The 25,839-nt window shown below is 49.3% G+C and overlaps 1 protein-coding gene across 1 annotated transcript in view; it reads right to left on the bottom strand.

Annotated features, from left to right (window-relative positions):
* KCNQ4 (potassium voltage-gated channel subfamily Q member 4) overlaps positions 1-25,839 on the bottom strand; it is a 71,391-nt gene that overhangs the window by 12,561 nt on the left and 32,991 nt on the right. Inside the window, exons 3-10 of the mRNA XM_007952709.2 lie at positions 15,699-15,789; positions 14,884-15,010; positions 14,496-14,671; positions 13,434-13,559; positions 12,923-13,033; positions 12,638-12,733; positions 7,705-7,793; positions 5,600-5,761 (exon numbers count right to left, since the gene is read on the bottom strand). Of these exons, the coding sequence (XP_007950900.2) occupies positions 5,600-5,761; positions 7,705-7,793; positions 12,638-12,733; positions 12,923-13,033; positions 13,434-13,559; positions 14,496-14,671; positions 14,884-15,010; positions 15,699-15,789 (978 nt within the window). The remainder of the gene's footprint in view (positions 1-5,599; positions 5,762-7,704; positions 7,794-12,637; positions 12,734-12,922; positions 13,034-13,433; positions 13,560-14,495; positions 14,672-14,883; positions 15,011-15,698; positions 15,790-25,839) is intronic.

Genomic DNA, 25,839 nt, shown 5'->3' with positions numbered 1-25,839 from the left:
CAGGGGGCCCTGGCTCAGGATAGAACCATCCAACCTTGGAGGAAGCTTGAGGTAGGCCAAAGGTTGGGGAGGGGACTATATCACCTATGCCTGGGGAATTTCAGATCAAGGGTTGAGCAGGGAACAGATTCTGGTTTCAGGGCTGGGTGGGAGCCAGGGTCCCCCATGCCTAAGGCATGGGGTAGAGGTTATAGAGGCAAGCTGCCAGGGGAGGGAGGTCTTGAAACCAGGGGCATCTTTGGGAAAGTAGCCTGGATGTAGAGCCATCCTTGGGGATGGGAGCCTCTACCCAGAGGGGTGATGTTACAGGTCAAGGATTGGGCCTTGAGGGTATCAGAAGGGAAGAACAGAGACCACTCCCCCAATTCAGCATGCTCCTCACTGGCCCAGAATCCCCTTGACATATCTTTGGAATCCAAAGATTCCAATCAAAGTTTGAGGTTGGCTCTCCCAAACTTTCCTCTGCAGAGCCATTCCTGCGAGATCTTCTCATGCTGGCAAGCACCCCCAACCCTCCTGGTCCGTGCACCCCCTCCCCTAGTCCTCCTCTCCTCTAAGGGGGAGGGGAAGGAAGGGGTCTGGAGGAGGCCCTGACATTTCTGCCAAGAGCCTGGAAACCCGATCTCCACACCCTGCACATCAGGCACCGAAGTTATTCTGGGGGAAGGGTGACCTCCCTGTCAAGAGAAAAGTGCAAGCAAGGCTTGCTCTCAGCAGGACTTGCAGAGTGAGGAAAGGGTTTGGGGTTTGCACTAGAGCCCTTAAAAGGTCCCTTTCCAGCTCTGATTCTGTGATGGTTGAGGGGAGCTTCTGGCCTGGTTTGTGGGGTTCTGTAACTTTCCAGCCAGCAAGAGCCCGGGCTCCTCTTTAATGCAAGGAGGCACTGTTTTCCCAGGAGGGGCCCTGGATTCTAGCTTCTTGGCAGAGCCCAGAAAACAGCTCACGTCAGCCTCTCTGGAGCCTAAAAGCTCAGAGAAAATGGAATGAAACCTGGCAATCAGTGGGCACCGAGAAAGCTCCTTCCATCCCAGACTCCTCAGAACGTGCAAGGTCCTGTGTGGACTGCCTTAGCACTTTTAATCCAGCCCACAACTTCACATGGTGGGCACCACATTTATCATCTCTAGTATACAGATGTGCAAAGTAGGACTCAGGAGTGAAATAACTTTCCCAAGGTCACATAGATACTACAGTATGGAGCAAGAACTGGAACCCAGGCCCTCTAATTTCAGAGACACTTCTTTCTCAGGGACCAGTTATCAGGATAGGGTCTAGGACAGTGGCTCTTACAGGGGGTGATTTGTCCCCAGGGGACACTTGGTATTATCTGGAGACATTTTTGGTTTTCATAGCTGGGGGGACTCTTGGCATCTAGTGGGTAGAGGCCAGGGATCCTGCTAAACATCCTATAATACACAGGACAGCCCTCATCCCTCAAAGCAAAGAATTATCCTGGCCAAAATGTCAATGGTGCTGAGGTTGAGAAACCCTGGGCTATCAGTGCCTGGGAGTAGGGATGGCTGGGCCTGACTCAGGCTGTCCTATGGGGAGGGCAAGGCTTGGGCACATGCTACCCTCTGACTTATCTGCTGGACTCAACCCATGTACTCACTTCCACAAGGACTTTTCTTAGGGACTCATCATCTGCCTACTAAAGGCCAATCTCACGGGGGAAACCAAGACAGCTACTCTTCTGGCGCTGCATACAACCTCCACCTTCAGTACTATAAACAGCCTCAACATTGGCCTTTCTACCCTGGTCTTGGTCTTGCCCTTCTTGTTTGTCATGCCCACCACAGGCAAAGTGGCTTCCAAAGGAGCAAATCGGCTTAACCTCAATTTAGGCTCCCATTTCCTATATCCATAGTTTTCAAACTTTTTTTTTTTTTTAAGTAAGCAAGCTCAAACTGCCCAACATACCAAAACGAATGAAGTTAATATTTATATAACACTTCCCATGAGCCAGGCTCAGTTTTAGCAGAAGCAGATGCTATGATCCTCTTTATTTTATAGCTAAGAAAACTGAGGCACACAGGGGATATGTGACCTGCCCAAGGTCACATGGCTAGTATGTAGTGAAGCGTGAACTGGAATCTAGGTTCTGACCCAGAACCCATGTTTCTAAGAAATACTGCCTCTCAGTTGAAGCAGGGCTGGGCTCATCTCCTACTCGATAGACCCCCATTCCACAGGCTCTAGAGGCCCCTATGGGAAACCCAGGACTCTGTAAGTCCAGCCTGTCAGGAGTGCCACCAGGGTGAAGCTCACACTAACCAGCTGGGCTCTTGGGTTCTTCATAAACACCTCCATCCTCAGCTCCTGACACCCCACTCTCAGGTCTGCCCAAACTGTGCTACCTGCTCCACCCCACCCCACCCCACTCCCACTGCCACTGTGCTCTCTTGCCTCCTAGCCTTGATATGTGTTGCTCCCTCGGCCTAGAACATCCTCCCTGATGCCCACGCCTTCTATTAGGGTCTTCTCTGAGTTAAGTGCCTACTATGAGTCGGGGCCGACTCGACGGCATATAACAACAACAACAACAACAGGGGTTCCATAGCCCCCTGTGCTTTCTCTTTTTGTTGCATTCATCACACCTAACTGCAATTACTCTTTGCAACTCTCCAGGGGCCATGTTTTATTCATCACAGTGTTCCTAGTGCACAGAGTAGGACCTAGCACTGCTCAAGTACCAAGGACTGGAGTGATGATGCAGTTAAAGAGCTCAGGTGTTAGTACAGTGCCAATCCCAGCTCCTTCACTCATCTGCTGGGTTCCTGGGGAGGGTGATTACAGTGGGGAGATAAGAGGCTAAATCCAAGGCCCAGCAAAAGTCAGAGTGAGAAGGACCCTCAGAGTGCCTCTAGTTCAATCTGCCCATTTCACACATGGGAAACTGAGGTCCAGGTCCATTTAGCCAAGAATGCACACAGTGTCAGCAGCAGAGCCAGGACTCATCCCCAAGGCTCCTGCAAATATCCCTCCTGGCAGACTGGGTGCCAGGCCCATGCCCCAAGGCTTGGCAGAGGCATCCCCCAGGAAGGCGGAAGGCTCGTCGGGGCCCCAAGGCAGACAGCAGGCGGCAGGCACATGCACCTTGTCTTTGGCCCATCCTGTCCCCCTCTCCAGCCCCTGAACTGGCTGGGGCGAGAAGGAGTGGGGACAGGAGGAGCAGGCGAGGGGGTACCTCAGTCTCCAGCTGGCGTGAATCCGAAAGAAACTCCGTTTATTACTAAACATCTGGCTGGAAAGTTGAGAACAAGATACGAACAGAGGTTAGTGGGAGTGGGGCAAGTGGGCAGAGCCTGGGCAGCTGCCAGGATGGGGCCGGCCTCCTGTGGCTGGTGGGAGAGAAGGACCCCCACCCATTCTTCAGCTGTCATCCCCAGGATGCAGAGGTTCTAGAACTTTGCATAAGGATCTCCTGGGAAGCATGTTACATCTGCAGAATCCTGTACCTCTTCTCCAGGGATGCTGATGCTGTGACTTGGAGAGAGGTCCAAGTACCTGCATTTTGAACAAATGCCCCATGTGATACTGATGCAGGAGTCAGTGGGCCATGCTTTGAGAAACACTGCCTTAGTGCGTCATCTCAAAATCCCAAAATGCAGTCCCCCAATAAGTCCTGCCCCATGTAGCTCTACTTCCTGGAATCCTGTTCAGCCTGGGTTGAGCCCCAAGCACCACCCAAGATATAGCCAACTAGGCATATGCACGTGGTGGGGGCAGGAAACCCACCCTAATGGGTGCAGACAGCCAAGATCAAGTATACTGTCATTTGACCTGAACCTGGTGGTTATTGGTTTCCTAGAAGTCATAGCTCAGTCCCCTGGAGACACTACAAGAAAGCGACACCTTCACCACCATGTCCATGAACCCTGGATATGAAGAAACTCCAGGGCAGATGGGCACAAGGCTGACAGTTAGTGACAGCCAAAACACCCGGCACTAATCCATTCTTGGTCCTTAAGAGGGCTCAGGGGACCCCGAGCAGCTGTGGGGTGGTGGTACATGTGCCTTCCTATTGATGCAAAGTGAGACCAGAGTGAACTAGAGGCTGCAGAGAGCCCTGCCAGAATGCCTTTTGAGTTTCTGACTATAAACATTGATGTGATAGAGATGGGAATAATAGTGAAAGGACTTCAGGTAGTGACAGAGATCAGAGTAGGGACACACCATGATCCATGGGAGCTCCCAGCTTGAGTTGGACAGTGATGCTTCCCCGCCCCCCAGCCCCCAACTTGGAGGGGCTCTCCTTTTCCATCTCCTTCCCATTCAGCACCCGGCCCAAGAGTGTTTCGCTGAACACAAGGAGTGGGTGCTGCTTCCAGAATCCTCTGTACCAGAACTCCCTCTTCCCCATCCTCCAGGCCTTTCAAGCTAGAAACTCAGAGAATCCAGAGACCCTGGTTAGCCCAAACATCAATGACTGTCTGTCCAAAACAGAAGTTCAGGGCACTTTGATGACGTTCTCAAGGATGCACAGCATCAGATGGCAGAGGCAAGATTTTACCACACATACTCCTTCTGATCACTTAATGACTCAACTCTTCTCCCATCCCTTGTTCTGGGCCTGGGGCTCAGAACAACACCTGCGGCTCAAGGCCCAGATGCTCACCTGGCTGGTTTAGGGATGATATGGGAAGATGAGACAAAATAAAGAGATGGGAAAGGGAGAGGGGAGGGGTGAGGCGGATTGAACCCTTGAGCTCAAAGCTAAACCTCTTCAAAAGCAGCCGTTTTCCCACACCATGAGTTAATGTGTTCCCCTTGTTCAAATATGCCTGGAATTCCACTGTTTATGAATGTTTGTGTGGGGTAAGCATTGTTCTTTTTTTGTTCTTCTTTCAAGATGCAAGAGTTCCACGAAAGATAGGTCAAGAGGAAAGAGACTGTTGGGAGGGGTAAAGTGTAGCTCAGTGAGGGAGAAAGGCATTGTGGGAGAATCCCAGGAGGGCCCTCTGGGATGAGCAAAGCTGTGGACAAGAGTTGCACAAGACAAGAGCATTAGTCATTGGTTAAGTTTATGTAGGTCCTACAGCAGTTCTTAGTCACAGAGCTCTCTTTTCAACTGGCATCTCGTTCCCAAGAGGCAAGTTCAGGGTGTTCAAGCTGCTTCTAAAGGAACATGCTGGGAGAGGGGGTTCCCTGCCCTCACACCCCAGGCTGGTGCCCACGATTACCTGAGCCGTAAGCACCTGTGGCCAGCGGCCTCCTCCTCTCTCCAGCTTCCCAGGAGGGATGGGGGTGCAAGGATGGAAGAATGAGGGGGATGTGGAAACAGAGAAAGAAAGAGGACAATGGCGTGAATGGAGGGGGTGATGGGCAAGGATGACATGGACATCTCTCCCACTCAGACCCTTGGAGCCCCACGTGACAAAAAGGTGAGGTCAGCCTGGTCCCTCCAGAGAGGCCCTCAGTCTGTACCTGTCTGGCCATCCAACGCCAACCACCCAGGCCTCATGATGAGGCCTGGCACTCCCCAGTACAGGCCCAGACACCCCCGTAGTGGCTGGAGACAGGTCTGAGAGAGGATGAAAAACAGAATGGAAGAGGTAGAGAAGAAGCAAGAGGAGGTGGCGGCCCTGGGGGCCCCTACCTTTCCCCAGGGCAGAAGGAGGCGCTGCCCGGCCGGTGGCAGGTAGCAACGGGCGGGTAGCGGGAGGGTGCTCCATCGGGTACTGGTGCCCGCCGCACCTCTAGGGGCCGTAGGCCCCCATTGCGGGCCCGTTGCACGTGCTCAAACAAGAGGGCCAGCTCTCTGCAGGAGAGGGCGCCGTCAGAGGCAGGCAGGGCCCTGGCACCACCCACCTCCCCCAGTGGGCACTGAGCTCCTGACCTCAGATTCTGCCAGGCCCTGCCTCTCTAGAGGTACTCAGAAAACAGGCCAGAACAGGTAAGAGTGGAGGGTCAGAAAGACTGGTCTTCCTCCCTCCCTCTGTATACTCAGTTCCTGGGAAAGCCTCAGGGCTGTGCAGTTTGGGCACAGCTCAAAAGTACCCACTCACATAAGTGGATCCCCAAACCCAGGTGACCCCTCTGCTCAGCAAGCCAAGTGAGTGCCTGGATGTGGCATTGTGCCTACCCAGAGGCCAATGGCAACTCTGAAATCCTTAACTTCTGACTCTTTTTAGAGGGAAACTGAGGCTGGGGAAGAAGGGTTGAGGGGCTAGCTAGTCCAGCTTTCTTTTCATATGGCATTCAACTCTGTCACTGGGTTCTTGGAGACTACATTTGGGATTGTAGATCTTTGCTAACTCTCTAGGCCAATTCTCATTCACACAATCCCAAGAGGGTCCCTCCCCTCTCTAGAACCTCTGCCTACCTTCCGACTATATGGATGAGGAAATTGAGGTCCAGGGAGCAGACGTCCAATGGACAAAGAATCTCTAGATAAAGTTCTGTCCTTCCTAGCAGGGGACCTAGACCACCCCCACTCCCAAACCTTCCCTCTCCCTCAAACAATGGTTCTAAAGAACCAGCCCCTGTCACACTCCCCAAGGCCTGGCCTTGAATCCTTAAGGCTACTCCCAGAACAGGAGGCTTCTCCTAGTCTAACTACCATCCTAGGCTCTAAGATGAGAGCTTGTCTCTGCCAAGTGGGGAGACTGTGGGGGGTGGGGAGCAGAACCAGTTTGATGCTGGGAGCCCCCCTTTCCAGTCCCTTCTCTCCTGTTCCTACCCTGGGCAGCACCTGAGGCCAGGAGGCAGGGACAACCAGGTGTAGGGGCAAGTGGGATCACACAACAGCTGCTCCTAGAGTACTAATGAGGCAAAAAGATGCCCGCAGAAGTGCTGAGCACAGCAGCCTGGCCCAGCAGTGTGCCTGATGCCTGGCTGCCTACGGTACTGAGCCAGGCTCCATGGTCTTCGTTCCTGCCGGAGGGCCTGGCCAGGCACCTGGCCACACGTACCTTGGTGATGCTATTAATAATCTCTTGCATGGAACCACCCCCTTGCAGTTTTGGCCTGGCATGGGCCAGTAGGGAAAACCCCCTTTTGGACCCTGAGGCTGCTGCCTGGCACAGTAAACCCACTGCCATTGAGTTGATTCTGACTCATTGTGACCTTATAGAACAGAGTAGAGCTGCCTCATAAGGCTGTAAATCTTTACAGAAACAGACTACCTCATCTTTCTCCCGAGGAGTGGCTAATGGATTTGAACCACCAACCTTTTGGTTAGCAGCCAAATGCTTTAACAGCTGCACCACCAGAGCTCCTGGCACAGTGAAAGTGCACACATATTCACTCATGGGCATGCTCGGTGGGCCCTGACACCCAACTCTAACACACATGTTCTCACGCACACCCATGTTCTACCCAGCTGCAATACACCAAGCTGGTAAAGGTTAACATTGCTGCCACCTAAGACTGAGGGGAGATGAGCTGGCTGTGCTACTATCCTGGGTGGCATCACTCGTGGGTGAACATGTGGACTGCCAGCACTCCAGGGCCTGAGACTCAGCCAGTGGGGCAGGGCCCATGCCCCATGTCTTGTGTCTACCCACTTCCCTGAGTATACTAGAGTGGGAGAGAGGACACTCAAGGCTCTTGAGTTACACTGGGTTGGCAGAGCCAGCCCCAGATGCTCCCATGGGAGCTGTCATCCCTCCCCATGCTCTAGGGCTGAGTCCCAGGCACTTGTCCTCAAGGGACATTACTGCCAGCCCCCCTCCTCACCTCCCCATCCCCAGCAGGCCCTACCTGAAGGATGGGAGGATACTGTCGTAGTAGTACCAGGTGGCTGTCAGGTAGGCCCGGCTTGTGTCAGTGGAGTACAGGCGCCACGCAGCCTGGTGGGATGGAGATGGGGAGGGGGAGATAGCATCAGCGAGGCCTCTCTGCCCCCTGCCCCTGAAAGAACCCAGTCCTTGAGTCAGCAGAGGGTACTGAGAACCAGAGATCAGTTGCAATTCTATAGCCATCAGCAGGGCCAGCCAAACAAACTGAGGCCTAAAGAAAAGTGACTTCCCAGCAAGCCCAACTGGCATAACAAACTACACAAAAACAGTGGTCCACATCCTACTTAGGTGAGTAGCAACTGAGGTCTTAAAAGCTTGAAAATGGCCATCTAAGATGCAACAATTTGCCCCTCATCCAAAGCAAAGAAGAATGAAGAATACCAAAGACACACAGAAACAATTAGACCAAGGGACTAGGGGGCCAAGTGAAACTCTGACCCTGAGACCAGAAGAACTAGATGGTGCCAAGCTACCACTCTCAACCACTCAGAAACGGATCAAAATAGAAGGTCTTGAATAGAGTGGGAGAAAAATGGGGAACAAAACTCAAAATCATAAAAAAAAGACCAGGTTTACTGGTCTGATAGAGCCTGGTAAGATCCCCGAGACTATGCTAGTTACCCTTCAGGTCTGGAACTGAACTCACTCCTGTGGCTTCCAGACAAACAAGAGATAGGCATATAGGGTAAATATTTACATCAGATAGATACATTCCTTAGAGCAATCAGTCATGGAAGAATAGAAGGGCAGTGGTGTTTGCAAAGGGAGATAGCTCAGGGGCATGAATGCAAAGGAAAGAAGGACACAGGGAGGAAAGGGAAGAGAGCTGTTACATTGTGGGGAATTGCAGTCAATGTCATGAAACAAAATATGTATGAACTTCTGTATGGAAAACAAATTTGCTCTGCAAACTTTCACCCAAATCACTATATATATATATATATATATATATATACACACACACACACACACACATATAGGAGCTCTAGTAGCATAGTGCCTAAGGCATTTATTTGACTGCTAGCCAGAAGGCTGGTGGTTCAAACCCACAGCCACTCCTCAGAAGGAAGGTTGGGCAGTCTACATCCATAGTGATACCACCTCGAAAACCCAAGGAGGGGTCGTTATAAGTTGGGGCCAACTCGACAGCATATATATACATATACATATATATATATACATATATATATATATACATACATATATATATATATATATATATATATATACACACACACACACACACACATACACATACATACATACATATATACCAGGCTTACTCTTACTAGTCTGATAGAGACTGGTAAAGCCCTTGTGACTATGGGCCCTAGTCACTTTTCAGGCCTGGAACTGAACTCACTCACATGGCTTCCAGCCAAACAACAGACAGACACATAAAGTGAACATTTATACTAGGTAGGTACATTCCTGAGAACAACCAACCATGGGTGACCAGAAGGGCAGTATTTGCAGAAGGAGATAGCTCAAAGCACAGGAATGCAAAGGACAGGAAAGGAAGGACACAGGGAAAAGGTAACCAGAGGGAAGAAGTGGGAAGAGAGCTGTTAATATGGAAACTGCAGTCAATGTCATGAAACAAAATGTATATTAACTGTTGTACGGAAAATGAGTTTGCTCTGTAAACTTTAACCCAAGTCACAATTTTTAAAAATAGTGACTTTCTCAAGGTGATGAAGCAGGTCAGCATCCCAGATGGAGCCCCCAGACCACTGGCATTAAGAGCTGGGGTTCTGCTCTCAAGCAGACATGAGTTTCTGATTTCAGCTTTGCCCCTTCCTAACTGAAAAACAAACCTGTTGCCATCAAGTCGATTTCAACTCACAGCAATCCTATATGACAGGGTAGAACTACTCCATTGTGTTTCCAAGGCTGCAATCTCTATGAGAGCATACTGCCACATCTTTCTACCATGGAGTGGCTGGTAGGTTCAAATCACTGATACTGTGGTTAGCAGCCAAGCACTGTAACCACTGTGCCAGCAAGACTCCTTCCATCCCTTACTAGTGCGAGCAAATTAAGTAAAGCTTCAGAGCCTTAGTCTTCTCACCTGAAAAACAGAGCTAAAGTAATGCTACTTACCTAACAGAGTGTTGTGAGGATTAAATGAGCTAATGAATGGCAACCTCAGGGCCTGGCACACAGTAGGTACTTAACACCAGACTCCTCTGTTAAACACTCTTGCTATCTGTCTTACTACAGTCAATTGGCATCTATTAATTGTGTATTTGATTAATATCTTCCTCTCCCCTAGACTGTAAGCTCCATCTTGGTCCACTAAAATCTCAGTGCCAAGTATAGTGTCTGGCACATGGTAGGGGTTAGTGAGTATTTGGCAAATGAATGCTGGCTGAATGAATTAATACTGATAACAATTCTATTCCATCTTTCCCAGTTTCCCTGCACTATCCAAGGAAGCACTGAGGGCTGAGGAAGGAAGGAAAGAGCATCACCTAGCAACCCTTCAGCATCCACGGCATGCAAGGTTTCCTATGCAGCAGAAGGGATGCAGCCCAGGCAGCAGGAAGACCCATCTCTCTCCCTCCAACCATAGTAAGACCTGTGAGTGGGGTGGCCAGCAAGGGTGGGGAGACATGGAAGCTGCCAGAACGAAGCAGAACTGGGCCCTGGGTAGCCCTCTTTTTTGGGTGCCTTTTGTTCTTAAGGGGCTGCCCACTGCTAGCGTCACTGACCAGGGGCCCTCCCAGGACAGGAATATTTTTACCTCCTGCTTGCCTAGGCCCCTGGCTTGGGCTGGAGAGCAGCTGCCAAAGCTGCCTCATTAATTATGGGTACCACAATACCAGCTGTCTCTCGGCAAGGACAGTGCCAGCCGCCTGCCCCCTACAATGTCCCTTGGAAGGCCAGCTCCCTGGGGGACAGTGGCCATTGTGCCCCACAGGATGCCAAGAAGGAAAAGCTCAGCTGGTGGCTGAAGATAGCAGAGACTGGGGGGAGGGCTCTACCCTGGGGAGGGGAGATAAAGAGGAATTGAATTAGACCTGGATTTGGGGATCAGAGGATGGCATGCTTGGGGCCTGGCAGAGGTGGGCTGTGACAGCATTCCCTAAAACATTTTCTACAGGGATTTCTCTTGCACACACCCCTAAGAATCAGCCAACATCAAATCAGAGTCACTGGAAATCAGCCTACCTATCAGAGCACCTCAATACGCTGAGGGAAACTGAGGCCCCAGGCTCCTAGTTTCTCACCTACCTCTCTGGCTGTTCCTTCTCTGTCTCCTTGACCAGTTCAACTTCACAAGTTCAGCCATTAAACAATGGGGTTCCTAAAAGCCCAATTTGGGCCTTCTGTTCTTCTTCCCCACCCTCCCAAAGCTCATTCATGCCCAGGGCTTTATTACCATCTACTTGCAGTGACTCCCAACTTTCTCTTCCCAGTCCGATCCTCCCCTCTTGGCTGCAGACCTGCACATCCAGCTGCCTCCTCAAGATAAGCACTCAAAGTTTCAAGGGTCCCTCAGATGCCACAAGGCAAACTCATATTCTTCACACCCAAATCTGATCCCTACCCAAAGAGTAGAACCAACAAGCACCTAGTTTGGCAAACCAGAAATCTCAAAATCACTCTGCCACCTTCCTCTCCCCTCCTAATGTCACTAATTTTGTTGTTGTTAGGAGCTCTGGTGGTGTAGTGCCTAAGGTACTTGACTGTTAAGCAGAAGGCTGGCGGTTCAAACCCACCAGCTACTCCTCGGAAGGAAGGCTGGGCAATCTACTTCCTTAGTGATACCGTTCAGAAACCCAAGGAGGGGTCAGGTACCATCAAGTCAGTTCCAACTCATAGCAATCCCATGTACAACAAAATGAAACACTGCCCAGTCCTGCGCCACACTCACAACTGTTGCTATGTTTGGGAGCACTGCTGTAGCCATTGTGTCAATCCATCTTGTTGAGGGTCCTCCTTTTTTGCCACCCTCTATTTTACGAAGCATTATGTCCATCTCAAGGGACTGTTCCTGTCACTCATCTGTCAGTTTGTCAAATTGCTGTGGTTCTGGAAGTTATATCACAGGTATTTCAAATACCAGCAAGGTCACTCATGGTAAACAGGTTTTAGTGGACCTTCCAGACTAAGACAGACTAAGAAGAAAGCAATCTACTTCTAAAAAACTTGGCCAGTGAAAACCTTATAAAGAGCAGTGGAAGACTGTCACTAATTTTACTACCTAAATATTCAGAATCTGCCCCTTCTTTCCATGTCCTCTGCCATTACCAGCCCTGCCTTACCAGATCCTCCTTTCCTGGTTTCCCAACCCATCTTGGTCACCCTCCAATCAATTCACCTCTTTTCAAAACACAAATCTGATCATGTCAACCACTCTCCTACTTCATACCTGTCAGTGGTTTCCCACTGCTCTTAAGAAAACTTAAAACTCCTCCCTATGGACTCCAGGTCTGGGTCCTGTCCACCTATCCAACCCCTTCTAATATACACCCCTAGAGCTTTTTGTTCCAGCCTCACTGGCTTCCTTAAAGTTCATCAAACATACCATGTACCACGGGGCCTTTGTATATGCTGTTGCCACTGCATTGAATAGCTCTGGTCCAGGTCTCTCCCCACCCCAGGCCATGTGGAGTTGGGGCTACAGAAGGGCAATAAGACAGCCCTAGCTGGCCCTAAACTAGGCATCTGATATGAGGAAATTTTTCTGACCTCTGTCACCATCCCAGCTCCACCTCCAACTTGGCACAGGACCTCAAAAAAATGACATCTCCTCTCTGTGCTTCAGAGTGGAGTCATTGTTGTGCAGCTGATTCACATAGACCACTGCACAGGGTCAGGCAAACAGGGTTGGCCTACCAGTTCAGTTATACCACCCTGCTCCACAGAGCCCCCTGGGCTTCCGATACCTGGATAAGGTTGGCTGCTGGCATCCTCCGTTTCTCGAAGTGCTTCTGCCGGTGCTGCTCCTGGACCTTCAGGGCAAATCCAGAGCCCAGGATGCCCTGGGGGGGGGGAAGGGCATGGTTGGGGGAACACAGGGCAGTAAGAGGTTTCCAGGGCATCCCATCCCTGCCCATGCCAGGCTCTGCCCTGGCAATGCAGGCCAGCAAGTCAGCAGGCCCTACCCCCAGGTCCCTCCCAGAGGCTGGGCCATCCTCAGAGGAGGGGAACAGAGAGGCAGGGGAACTCACGGCGGGCAGGGCGAAGAAGGAGATACCCAGTAAGGCAAAGCCGGCAGCCAGGACCCTGCCTAGCCATGTATGCGGCGTCTTGTCACCATAGCCAATGGTCGTCAGAGTAATCTAGGGGCACAAACGGATTATCCACAGGATTGGTCACAGGGACCATCTACAGGAGCTTGTTGAGGGCACAGGCAAAGGGGCACAAGGTTCACCCACAGGGGTTGGTCACAATGAGTTGTCACGGGGGCTGATTGCACAGGCAGATTCTCCTAGTGCTGGTTGGAGGAACGGGTACAGGTCACAGAGCTTGAAGTGAAGGGTTAGCTGGGGGCACAAGCAGGTTCACTGGAATAGGCTTGGGGGCTAGCCTGGGGTCATCCACAGGGGCCAGTCACAGGGTGCTCTAGGAAGAGGACGGGTCTATTTAACCTCCGGGCTGGGGTCACAATGGACAGGCTTTTCCGGAAGTTCCCAGGGAGGGTCCCGAAGGAAGGGAGGTCTTGTACAGACCCTCACGCACCGTGCCCCACCAGAGCGAGTCAGCATACGAAGAAAAGTCGGAATTGGCATCCTTCTCGGCCAGATAGACCAGGAAGGAGGCAAAGATGAGCACCAGGAACCCGATGTACCAGGCTGTGATCAGCTCCTGCGGGGACAACAGTGGGTGAGACCACAGGCCCGCAGAGGCAGGGGCGTGAGGAAGGCTGTGCCCACCTGAGGGAGGGAGGAAAGCCCCAGGCTGCAGGGGAGGTGGTAGGCTCCCAGAGCACCTCCAGGCATACTCTTGGTGGGGACAAAAGTACCAGTGGGGACTAGCCTTTCTTTTCAACTCCTCCCTTCAAGGAGATCCTTCCCCACCTTCTCAAAAAGGCCAATCCCCAAACCAAACAAACCCACTGCCATCTAGTTGATTCCAACTCATAGGGACCCTACAGGATAGAAACCCCCCCCCCCAGTAGGGTTTCCAAGGCTGTAAATCTTTACGGGAGCAGGCTGCCACATCTTTCCCCCAAGGAGTGGCTGATGGGTTCCAACTGCTGAATCTTCTGTTACCAGCGGAGAGCTTACCCACTTGCGCTACCAGGAATCCTCTCAAAAAGGCCAGGCCCCTACACAACCCTAGGGCACACCCCGGCCCTGTCCTTGGTTCTACCCTCAGCACCCCAAGATCACACCTAGCCGGGCCTCCTAAGTCCCATTTTCAGTTTTAGATCCCAGTCCCACATCTAGTCTAACCCCAGCCCCACTTTGCTATGAGCATACACCCCCACCCAAGACAGAAGCTTCCAAGTGAGACCGTCAAGCTTCACCCCTCAGGCCCCGCCTCCTGGCCTGGTCATGGCTCCCAGGCCCCACCCAGGCCCCACCCCAATCAGGTCCCGTCAATAACCTCTCTTCAGGCTCCACCTCTTGCCTAGGTCTCGACTCCCTAGGTTCCCTTTCAGGCACTGCCCCCTGCCCAGCTTCGGCCACCTCCTTGCCCCGCGTCTTAGCCCCCACCTCAACGCCGCCTCACACACAGGCCCCTCTGATACCGCCCTCTGCCCTGTCCCTAGGTTTCTCTCACCCCCTCGGGCCTCACCTTGCTGTGCGCGTAGACCACCGAGCCGAGCAGCTTCCAGGTGCCACCGCGGCGGTCCATGCGCACCATGCGAAGGATCTGCAGGAAGCGCATGCTGCGCAACGCAGACGTGGCAAAGATGTTGCCCTGGGTGCCCGCGGCGATGACCGCCACCGAGGCCACGAACACAATAAAGTCTGCAAGGGCAGGGATGACGAGGTCACGGCCAGCACCAGGGAGCCAACCCACCCGCGTCCAGACCCGGGGTCAGGGATTCCTGGAGCCTTGAGGGTAGGGAGAGGATCCGTTGAGTAGGTGTCAGCACCCAGGGTGGGGCTCAAGAATGGGGTCAATGTCGACCTTAGGGCTTGGGGTCAGGGGTCAGGCGCGGGTGAGCGGCCCTTATTACCGATAACACAGAAGGGTTTTCTGGCAAAGCGGAAGCGGCCCTGCCATCCTCGATAACGGCAGCAGCATCCAGCGGACCAGACGCGGATGATGTACTCAAGGCCAAACACCACGATCATCACAAACTCCTGTGGGACCAGGGGCCTGAGTTCTGGTCCCCACTCTCAGGGACCGGGCACAGGGCATAGCACTAACCCAACCCCGAGTCCTTGGGTTTAGGGGACTAGGACCCCCTCAGACCACCTCTCCTTATACCATCTGGATGGACCTGGGAAGGATTCCAGAAAGGCATGTGGCTCCTTCCATGTCCTCTAAGGATACTGAAAGCCCAAGTCTGCCCCCCCCTTCACAGCCCCCAGGAGCTGTCTGGTGTTTTCTGCCCTTTAACCCCCTCTCCCCGTTAGCCATCCCAGATTCTAACCTGATTGGGTGTGTATGGGGCATGGGATGGGAGGGAGTGGGGGGGTGGCTGTCAGCCATTCCCCTCCAAGGTTCTTCTGATTAGCCCCCCCGCCCCAAAAAAAAATCAGGGGTGGGGTTAGCAGTTTTTGTCCTGAGAAGGTATAGGGCTGACTCACTTGTTTTCCTCTGCGCCCATCATAAGCCCTCACCTAGAAGCAGGAAGTTCCCCACTATCCTCTCTAACCTGCTCTAAGGCTGGGGATGAAGCCCAGAGAGGGGCAGCCACCAGCCCAGGGCACAAAGCACAGCAAGGCACTGTCTGAGCCATGGTATAAGAAGCTTTCTACCTTCAGCCCTTAGCCCAGAGGTGTAACCTCACACAGTCTCCCTCAGACCTGGGCTCCTGACACTCACCAAGATGAGGAGACACTCATTGGCAAGTTCCTGGTGCTCCTGGATGGTGGACAGCACGGACAGCACCAGGCAGCTGAAGACCAGCAAAAATCTGTAATTGCAGCATGAAAGAGAGGGGGTTAGACTTCTGGATGGACAGGACAACTGAGGAACCTCTGGTAGAAGCCTGCAGAATGGGGGAAGGAGGGAAACTTGTTCAGGCTGTACCTGGGGGAAAATTGTTTGGAGAATCAGAGTTCCCTGGAATCTGGAAACCAAGGCAGAAGTTATAAGCCCCAGGCTCCCAGGCTTGCAAACATCTTCCAAAATCAGCTGCTTTCAAGTCAATTCCAACTCATAAGGACCCGATAGGACAGAGTAGAACTGCACTGTAGGGTTTCTAAGGCTTTAATCTTTACAGAAGCAGACTGCCACATCTTTTTCCCCCAAAGTGCCAGTGGGTTCAAATTGCTAACCTGTCAGTTAGCAGCTAAGCACTTTACCAGAGTGCCACCAAGGCTCTTTCACAAATACCTTGGGAGACTCTCAACTGCCCCTTGATATAGGCTGTAGTTCAGAAAGGTAAGCACTGAGCTGTGAGCATCAGGTCTGTCTGGGCCAACAACAGGAACAGACTCTCAGGGTCTCAAAGTCAGGAAACTTCTCAAGCCAGATTGTCCTGAGAGAAGTGCCCCAGAAGTCAGTAGGGGCCAGGGAAGGTCAATGATGGTGTGTGTGTGTGGGGGGGGGGGGAGGCGGAAATCCCCTTCCCCTATGAACTCCTCAGTGGACTTGAGTACTATGGGCTCATCTGCAGAATGGGGACAATTGTCCAAGCCTTTCTGGGCTCTTATGGAATTAACTAACAAGACAGCTATGAAAGGAAAGGAGATCAGAGAGGACTGGTAGGGAGGGAAGGAAGCAGATGGGGAAAGGGTGTGGGAAGGAAAATCAGGCATCACAGAGCTAAGCCATGGAGGCTGGAAATGGCCCCTGAGGGCTGTGAGAAGCCATGGAGTGGCCCAGAACTTGTTGTTGTTATGTGCCGTCGAGTCAGATCCGACTCATAGTGACCCCTCCTTGGGTTTCCGAGGCAGTATCACTACGGAAGTAGATAGCCCCATCTTCCTTCCGAAGAGTGGCCGGTGGGTTTGAACCACCAGCCTTCTGGTTAGCAGTCAGGTGCCTTAGGCACTACGCTACCAGAGCCCAGAACTAGAGATTTAGAAATAGAAGAAACTTTAAAACCTAACTAGTCTAATACTTTCCTCATCCCCAATTGCACACACGAAGAAATTCAGGCCCAGAGAGGAAAAGTGTTCCTAGCTTCCCAGTAGTTGGGAACAGGGGAAAGGGAATGAGGAGAGAAGCTGGTGGCCTGGGAGAGTATGTGAGTATGTCAATATGTGAGGGAGGGCAGGACCAGAGGGCACAGGCTTAGTGGCATCACTAGAGGTGGTGTCACCCATAGTGTTACCCCCCTCATAGGCCTCCTCTAATATCAGACCACACAGAACCCTTTGTTATTAAATGCTGTCAAGACAGCTCTGACTCATAGTGACCCTGTGTACAAAAGAACAAAACACTGCCTGGTCCTGTGCCATCCTCACAATCCTTGCTGTGCTTGAATCCATCATTGCAGCCACTGTCAACCCATCTTGTTGAGGGTCTTCTCCTTTTTCACTGACCCTCTACTTTACCAAGCATGATATCATTCTTCAGGGACTGGATCCTTAGTAATGTTTAATACCAGTTTTGATCATAGAATAGTATGTGATAAATATAGAATTGATGCCTTTGAATTAAGGTATCGGTGAAGAACATTGAATATATTATGGACCGCCAGAGGACAAATAAATCTGTCTAGGAAGAAGTACAGTCATGATGCTCCTTAGAAGTGATGATGACATCATCTCACGAACTGTGGACATGTTTTCAGAAGGGCTCTGGGGAAGTATATCATACTTGGTAAAATGCAGAATCAATGAAAAAAAGAAAGATCCTCAACAAGATGGATTGACACAGTAGCCACAAGGGCTCGAATGTAGCAATGATTGTGAGGCTCGTGCAGGACCCAGCAGTGTTTCGTTCTGTTGTACATAGGGTCACTATGAGTCAGAACCAATCTGACGGCATCTCAGAACAGTATTTCTTAGATTATACGAATACTAACAACAAAATTGTTTGTAAAATCTTTCTACATTGAATTATATTATTAGTTACAACATTATTAGCAACTGAGCAGAAGCCTTTTTTGATTTTTCTCCTTCTTTTCCTTTAATTACTACTTCATCCTAAAAAAGTTGTTGATATACATTCACAAATACTAATTATCATAATAGGAGCTCTGGTAGCATAGTGCCTAAGGCACTTGACTGCTAACCAGAAGGCTGGTAGTTCAAACCCACTAGCCACTCCTCGGAAGGAAGGTTGGGCAATCTACTTCTGTAGATTGTTCGGAAACCCAATGAGGGGTCGCTATGAGTCGTAGCCGACTAGCTGGCCCATGACAACAACAATAATAACAATTACCATAATATTAGCTAAAACACCAGAAAATTTGACAAAAGCAGCTACTATAAAAACACCAGCAGCAAGGAAGACAGCAGAGTGTGCAGATGAATCCATGTGATACAAAGTGTCACTTGTTGTTGTTGTTGTTGTTATGTGCCGTCAAGTCGGCCCCGACTCATAGCGACCCCTTCTTGGGTTTCCGAGGCAGTATCACTACGGAAGTAGGATTGCCCAACCTTCCTTCCGAGGAGTGGCTGGTGGATTTGAACCGCCAGCCGTCTGGTTAGCAGGCAAGTGTCACTGCAACTGGGTAATCATGGCAGTTCCAACCAGAGCACATTAGAAGGTTCAAAAAGTCAATTAGCATGGAATTGTAGCCTTGTATGTATATTGCTATATGTAAGCCGGGCTTAGGAAAAATGTTTTTGTTGTTAAAACTAACACCAGGGATTTTTTTTTTTAATAATAAATTTCTGTTGAAACACTGCACAAAAAATTTATAGACAGTCATTTTGGTGTCACCCCCTCTGATGTTGTCACTCAATGCAGTCTGCAACCCCCTCAACCCCACATGCCTTACTGAAGCCACTGCACAGGGCACAGATGCAGAAGAGGGACTGAGGCTGGACTCCAAGAAGCATCTCTTTGGGATGAGCATGTGTGTCTGCATATGTATGGGCTGGAAGGGATGCCTGAGGAAATGGACTTCTCTGGAAAGAAATTCCTGTGGACTGGCCCACCAGCCTTCCCTAAATATTTCCAAAGTCTCTTCACTTCTGCACCCTAGCTGATGCTGTGTGTTCTGTCTAAAACACCCTCCTTCACTGTCTGACCTGCTGAGACCCTACTCCCCCTTCACTTCAACCCAAACACTACCTGTCCATCCCACTTCCCCCTCTTCAGACATCCCCCCACACACACCCCATGCTTACCTTCCTTCTATGTGGCCCTAGTCACTTTGTATATGGCCTTATTTATGCCCATGGGTCATGGTGACAGGAGCATGGGCTCCTGTCATTGACACATGGTTCAAGGCCAAAAGGGCCTTCCCTGAGTTCATCTCATCCAACCCCTCTTCTGGGAATGGCTGCAGCCAAATCTTTAGGGGCCTTCTTCCTGGGCCCCTTGACAGAAATCCTTCAGTCCCATTTCTCAACTGGCTTCAGAGACTTCAGGTAGAAGTGGGTCACCCTGGGGCCTTCCCACTGGGTGTTTTAAGAATTTTCTAATCTAAACATTTTTCTTTCCATGTCAATAGTTACCCAGCTATGAAATTTCCACTTCACAATAGATTGAGTGAAGAAGCAGATTGTAACACCTTAAGGACAATGTGATCCCAATTTTTAAAATATAAATGTTTTTTTAGATATGTACCAAAAGAGTGAGCAAGTCTTATTTCTGGGAGATATTAAGAGTGACTTGGCTTTTGTTTTGCTTTTGGCTTATTTGTATTACCTAATACACTTTTTTTAAGGGCCCTGGTGGCACAATGGTTAAAGTCCTTGGCTGACAATCAAAGGGTTGGTAGTTTGAATCCACCAGCTACTCTTTTGGGGAAAAATGTAGCAGTGTGTTCTGTAAAGATTTACAGCCTTGGAAACCCTCTGTGGCAGTTCTACTTTGTCCTGTAAGATTGCTATGAGTCAGAATCCACTGACAGCACACAACAACAACAACAGTATTTTTAGAATAAATATGGTTTGCTTGGGTAATAACAAATGCCTAAAACCATGCTAGGAGCTCTGGTGGCATAAGGCCTAAGGCACTTGACTGCTAATCAGAAGGCTGGCGGTTCAAACCCACCAGCCACTCCTCAGAAGGGAGGTTGGACAATCCATCCACAGTGATATCGTCTTGGAAACCGAAGGAGGGGTCACTTTGAGTCAGGTCTGACTCTATGACACATAACAACAAAACAACAAAAATCTTGCTGAAAGTGAAGAGGACTCTAAGCACTTACTAATGAAGATCAAAGACAATAGACTTCAGTTGTATTACATCTCAACATAAAGAAAACAAAAACTTTCACAACTGGACCAATAAGCAACATTATCATAAATGGAAAAAATATTGAAGTCATCGAGAATTTCATTTTACTTGGATCCACGATAAATTCCCATGGAAGCAGAAGTCAAGAAATCAAACAGCACACTGCATTGGGCAAACCTGCTGCAAAAGACCTCTTAAAGTTAAAAAGCAATGTCACCTTGAGGATTAAGGTGCATCTGACCCAAACCATAATATCTTCAATTGCATCAAATGCGTGTGAAAGCTGGCCAATGAATAAGGAAGACTGAAGAAGAATTGATGCCTTTGAATTATGGTGTCTGCAAAGAATACTGAATATACTAGAAGAATGAACAAATCTGTTTTAGAAGAAGTCCAACCAGAATGTTCCTTAGAAGCAAAGATGACAAGACATCATCCCAGGTAGTTTGGATAGCTATCATATCCCTGGAGAAGGACATCATATTTGGTAAAGCAGAGGGTCAGGGGGAAAGAGGAAGACCCTCAATGAGATGGGCTGACACAGTGGCTATAACAATAAGGTCAAGGATAGCAATGATTGTGAGGATGGCACAAGACTAGGCAGTGTTTCATTCTGTTGTACATAGGGTTGCTAGGTTGGGATCAACTTGAGGGCACCTAACAACAACAACAGCTTAAAAGTACACTTCCTTAAAAATATAAATGGGGGAAAAAAACACATTTAATCCTGTCCCCCCTACTCCACTTTACCACAATAAAAAATAAAATTAAAAAAAAAAAACATTGCCATCAAGGTGATTACAACTCATGGTGACCCCACATGTGTCAGGGCAGAACTGTGCTCCAGAGGGTTTTCAGTGGCTGGTTTTTTAGAAGGAGATCAGCAGGCCTTTCTTCTGAGGCATCTCTGGGTGGACTTGAACCTGCAACCTTTCAGTTAGCAGCCAAGTATGTTAACCTTTGACATCATCCAAAGACTCTCCATTGACTTCCATCACCCTTAGAGAGCAGAAGTCACACTCCTTGGCATTTCCAGCAAGGCCCTGCATGATCTGGTCCCCACTCACCCCCTGGACTTCATCTCTACTTTCTGCAGTGCCCTACTCTGGCCTCCTTGCCATTCCTGGAACGTACCACATTCCAGCTTCAGGCTCTGCACTTGCTTTGCAGTTTTCTCTGCCTGTTGCTCCCTTATTCATACCAGTGTTCAAAAATCACTTCCTTGGATAGGCATTTCCCAATCTTTCACTCACTAATATAATGGTCTATCCTCATCTCTCTCCACACTTCCTTACCCTGCTTGACTTTTTTTCTTATGTTGTTGTTGTTGTTACATGCTGTCGAGTCAGACCCAACTCAAAGCGACCCCTCCTTGGATTACCGAGGCAGTATCACTATGGAAGTAGATTGCCCAACCTTCCTTCTGAGTGGCTGGTGGGTTTGAACCTCCAGCCTTCTGGTTAGCAGTGAAGTGCCTTAGGCACTATGCTACCTTTTTCTTATAACACTGTGGAAAGACTGAGTAAATGAATAGTGAGAAACTACATTAAACAAACAAACATCAAAACACCATGTCAGTAATAACAAACATTAATCTATGGGTGGATAAATAGGTAGACAGACTGAATGATCAGGTATGCCTAGGCAAAAGGGAATATACCCACGACCATATATAAGTTTGGCAGACGATACTTCTACATATGTATCTGTGTGTGCTATAAAAACGTTCATATAAATCGAACTAACAGGGGACAAAGTTGTGATAGCTTCTTAGCCATAGCCAAGCACCCTGAGGGAGCGAATTGTTGGGCCTGTGGGCTCGGGACCATAGTCGGGGGGACATCAAGCTGAGCCGACATAACATACTACACAAAAACATTGTTCTACATCCTACTTTGGTGAGTAGTGAGGTCTTAAAAGCTTCAAACAGCCATCTAGATGGAACAGTTGGTCTTACCTTGTTTGGAGCAAAGAAGAATGAAAAAAAACAAAGATGGATGGAAACAATTAATCCAAGGGACTAGTGGACAATATGAACTTCAGCCTACATGACCCTGAGACCAGGAGAACTAGATGGTGCCCAGCTACCACTGTCAACCACTCAGAAAGGGATCAAAATAGGAGATCCTGGATAGAATGGGAGAAAAATGTAGAACAAAACTCAAAATAATAAAGAAGACCAGGCTTACTGATCTGTTAGAGACTGGTGAAACCCCTGAGTCTATGTCTGCTAGTGACTCTTCGGGCCTGGAATTGAACTCACTCCTGTGGCTTCCAGGCAAACAATAGGCAGGCATATAAGGTCAACATTTACATCAGGTAGGTACACTCCTTAGAACAATCAATGACGGAGATCAGAAGATAGTATTTGCACAGAGAGATTGCTCAGAGGGCAGGAATGCATGGGAAAGAAGGATACAAGGAAAAGGTAACCACAGGGAGGAAGTGAGAAGAGAGCTGTTATGTTTTGGGGATGCAGTCAATGTCGTGAAACAAAATGTATATGAACTACTGTATGGAAAATGAATTTGCTCTGTAAACTTTAACCCAAAACACAATGAAAATAAATAAATAAATAAATAATAAAGTAGCTTTCTCAAAGGGACGAAGCAGATCAGTATCTGAGCTGGAGGCCCCAGAAGCCTGGGATCAGGAGCTTGCGGGGATGGGTTGCTGCCAAGCAAATGTGGGTTTCCAATCTCAGCTCTGTAAACTTGCACCCAAATCATAACTGAAAAAAAAAAAAAAGAAAAGAAAACCAGGTCACCCAAGCTCCCAATTAGTGCCCAGTGAGGAGGCACTCAGAGCTCTAAGGGCATCCATCCCTGACCCACTGGGCTCCCCAATATCCTTCTAGAGAAGGGAAGAGAAGGCAGACCTCCACACCTGACCAGCTCCATTTGGCTTCACTGCTCAAAATACCCCTGAGCTTTACCTCCCCCAGCCTTTTTCCATTGGCTGGGCCATTTCTTCACCTCACATGCTCAATACATTTGAACGGGTGTACTTGGTCTGATACAGAACATCCCGTGTTCCTCACACCTGGGTAATTATCCCTGCCTTCCAAATAAAGAAATGGAGCCCAGAGAAAGAGAGACTTGCTCAAGAGCACCCAGTGAATCAGTGCTGGGGCTGGAACCAGCTCAGGCTGACCCTCAAGCTGTTTTGGGCTTCCAAAGGGATCTTCACTCAGCGATCTTGGGACAGTAGAAGGGAGAGCAATATCTGGAGCATAGAAATGGAGGACATAGGGAGAAGGAGCCCCTGAGCTGGGTGGGGTCTGCCTGAGTCGGCCAGATCTAGGGTATGACTTCAGTCATCCAAAAACTAAGAAATGTCTAAGAAGTTGGGCAATGAAGAAAAAAGGAAGAAGAGCTGATGCTTTGAATTATGGTATCAGCAAAGAATTCTGGACTGCCAGGAGAATGAACAAATGTCTATTGGACGGAGTATAGCCAGAATGCTCCTTAGACACTCCTCAGAAGCAAAGGATGGTGAGACTTCATCTCCCGTACTTTGGACATATTATCAGGAGGGACCAGTCCCCGGCAATCACACTTGGCATGAATGAAAGGTTGTTGGCAAAGTAAAGGGTCAGCGAACAGAGGAAGACTCTCAATGAAATGGACCGACACAGTGACTGCAACAACGGAGTCAAACATAGCAATGATTGTGAGGATGGTGCAGGTTTTGTTTTGTTTTACATAGTAAAAGATAGTATTTCATTAGGTCTGGGCACTATTTCATTCTGTTGTACATAAGGTCACTATGAGTCAGACTCAACAACACCTAACAACAACAACAACAGGATGGTTTCTGACCCTCTCTGGGGCCTCAGTTTCTCCACCTATACGAATATAGTTGGTACAGATGGCCAGCATTTTGTTAGTTGCCATGAAGTAGTTCCAGCTCATGGCAACTTTATATATAATGACAGGAAATGCTACCCACTTCTGTGTCATGTTCATGGTCACTGGCATCTCTGAGCCCACTGTTGTGGCTGTTTTTCAGTCCATCTCACTGAGGGTTCTCCTGTCTTTGATAAGCCTTTACTTACCAAACATGATGTCCTCTTCTTTCCTGACAGCATGTCCAAAGTAAGAATGTCAAAGTCTCACCATCCTTGCTTCTAAGGAGCATTCTAGTAGCATTTCCTCTAAGACTGATTTGTTCATTCTTCTGGCAGTCAATAGCTGATTCGATATTATTCGCCAATACCACAATTTGAATGCATCAATTCTTCTCTGTCTTCATTTTTCTTTGTTCAGCTTTCACATGTATATAAGGCAATTGAAAAGTCTATGGCTTGGGTCAGGAGCATCTTAGGCCTGTTGTGTGCCACAGAGTCATTTTTGACTTACAGTGACCCCGTGTGACAGAGCAAACTGCCCCATAGGGTTTTCTGGGCTGTAACCTTGTGGAAGCCAATCAAGTCTTTTCTCCCACAGAGCCACTAGATGGATTCAAACTGCCAACCACTGGTTAACAGTTGAGCATTTAACTGTTTGTGCCACCAAGGCTCCTTCCCTTAGGCCTTGGCATCCTATAATTTCCCCATCAGAAAGACCAGGCAGGCTGGCAGCCACTTTCTGAAACATCTTTGCCCACTGTATTTGGCTGCAATTTGGAGCTGTATTTGCCTTTGCCCAGCCCAGGAGGCAGAGTACATGACCATCTGGGGCAGGTAGGTGCTAGCTGGCTGGCTCTTCCTGGCTGGGCTCATCATAAGGCTTATTTCAACCATTCTTCTCCACCCTCACCCCCAGTGACCAGAATCCCACTCATCCAGGAAGACAGCAAGAAGATTAGGGGTGGGAAAAGAAGGGAAGAAAAGATCTGCTTGAATCTGTGGTTCTCAAACATAGGGACATCAAATTCACCTGGAGGGCTTGTTACAATACTGATTTCTGGGCCCCACCTCCAAAGTGTCTGATTCAATGGGTATGAGATGGAGCCTGGGAATCTGCATTTCTACAAAGTTCCCAAGTGATGCGATGCTGCTGGTCCGGTGACCACACTTGGAGAATCACTGGCTTAGCTGATAGAAGTGGTTGTGACTGACTCACTTAATCACCTCAGGGCTTCTTAAACAACTGTAGTCATTCCCTTCTCCCACCTCCAGTTAAGTTCAACTTGTAATGAGCCTATGAGTGTCAAAGCAGAACTGTGCTCCATAAGGATGTCAGTGGCTGTGATCTTTCAGAAGTAGATCACCAGGTCTTTCTTCTGAGGTGCCTCTGAATGGACTTGAACCAACAACCTTTCATTCAGCAGTGTAGAGCATTAACCATTTGCATCACCCCGGGACTCCTCTCCCCTACCTATTGTTGTTATTGGTTGCTGCCAAGTTGATTCTGACTCATGGCAACCCCATGTGCAAGAGTAGAAGTGCTCCATAGACTTCTCAATAGCTGTGAGCTTTCAGAAGCAGATTGTCAGGTCTGTCTTCTGAGGCACTTCTGGGTGGGTTTGAACAGCCAACCTTTCTGCTAGTAGTTGAGTGCCATTTATGGCACCCAGGGACTCTTCTCCCTCACCTAAACCAAAAAACCAAACTCACTGCCATCAAGTCAATTCCAATTCATAGCGACCCCTCCTTGGGTTTCCAAGGCAGTATGTCTACGGAAGTAGATTGCCCAGTCTTCCTTCCAAGGAGTGG

The sequence above is a fragment of the Orycteropus afer genome, unplaced genomic scaffold (assembly GCF_000298275.1).
Source record: "Orycteropus afer afer isolate SDZICR_OR568_19922 unplaced genomic scaffold, OryAfe1.0 scaffold00355, whole genome shotgun sequence".
Taxonomy (NCBI): Eukaryota; Metazoa; Chordata; class Mammalia; order Tubulidentata; family Orycteropodidae; genus Orycteropus; species Orycteropus afer.
This window is presented reverse-complemented; position numbering and strand designations above follow the sequence as displayed.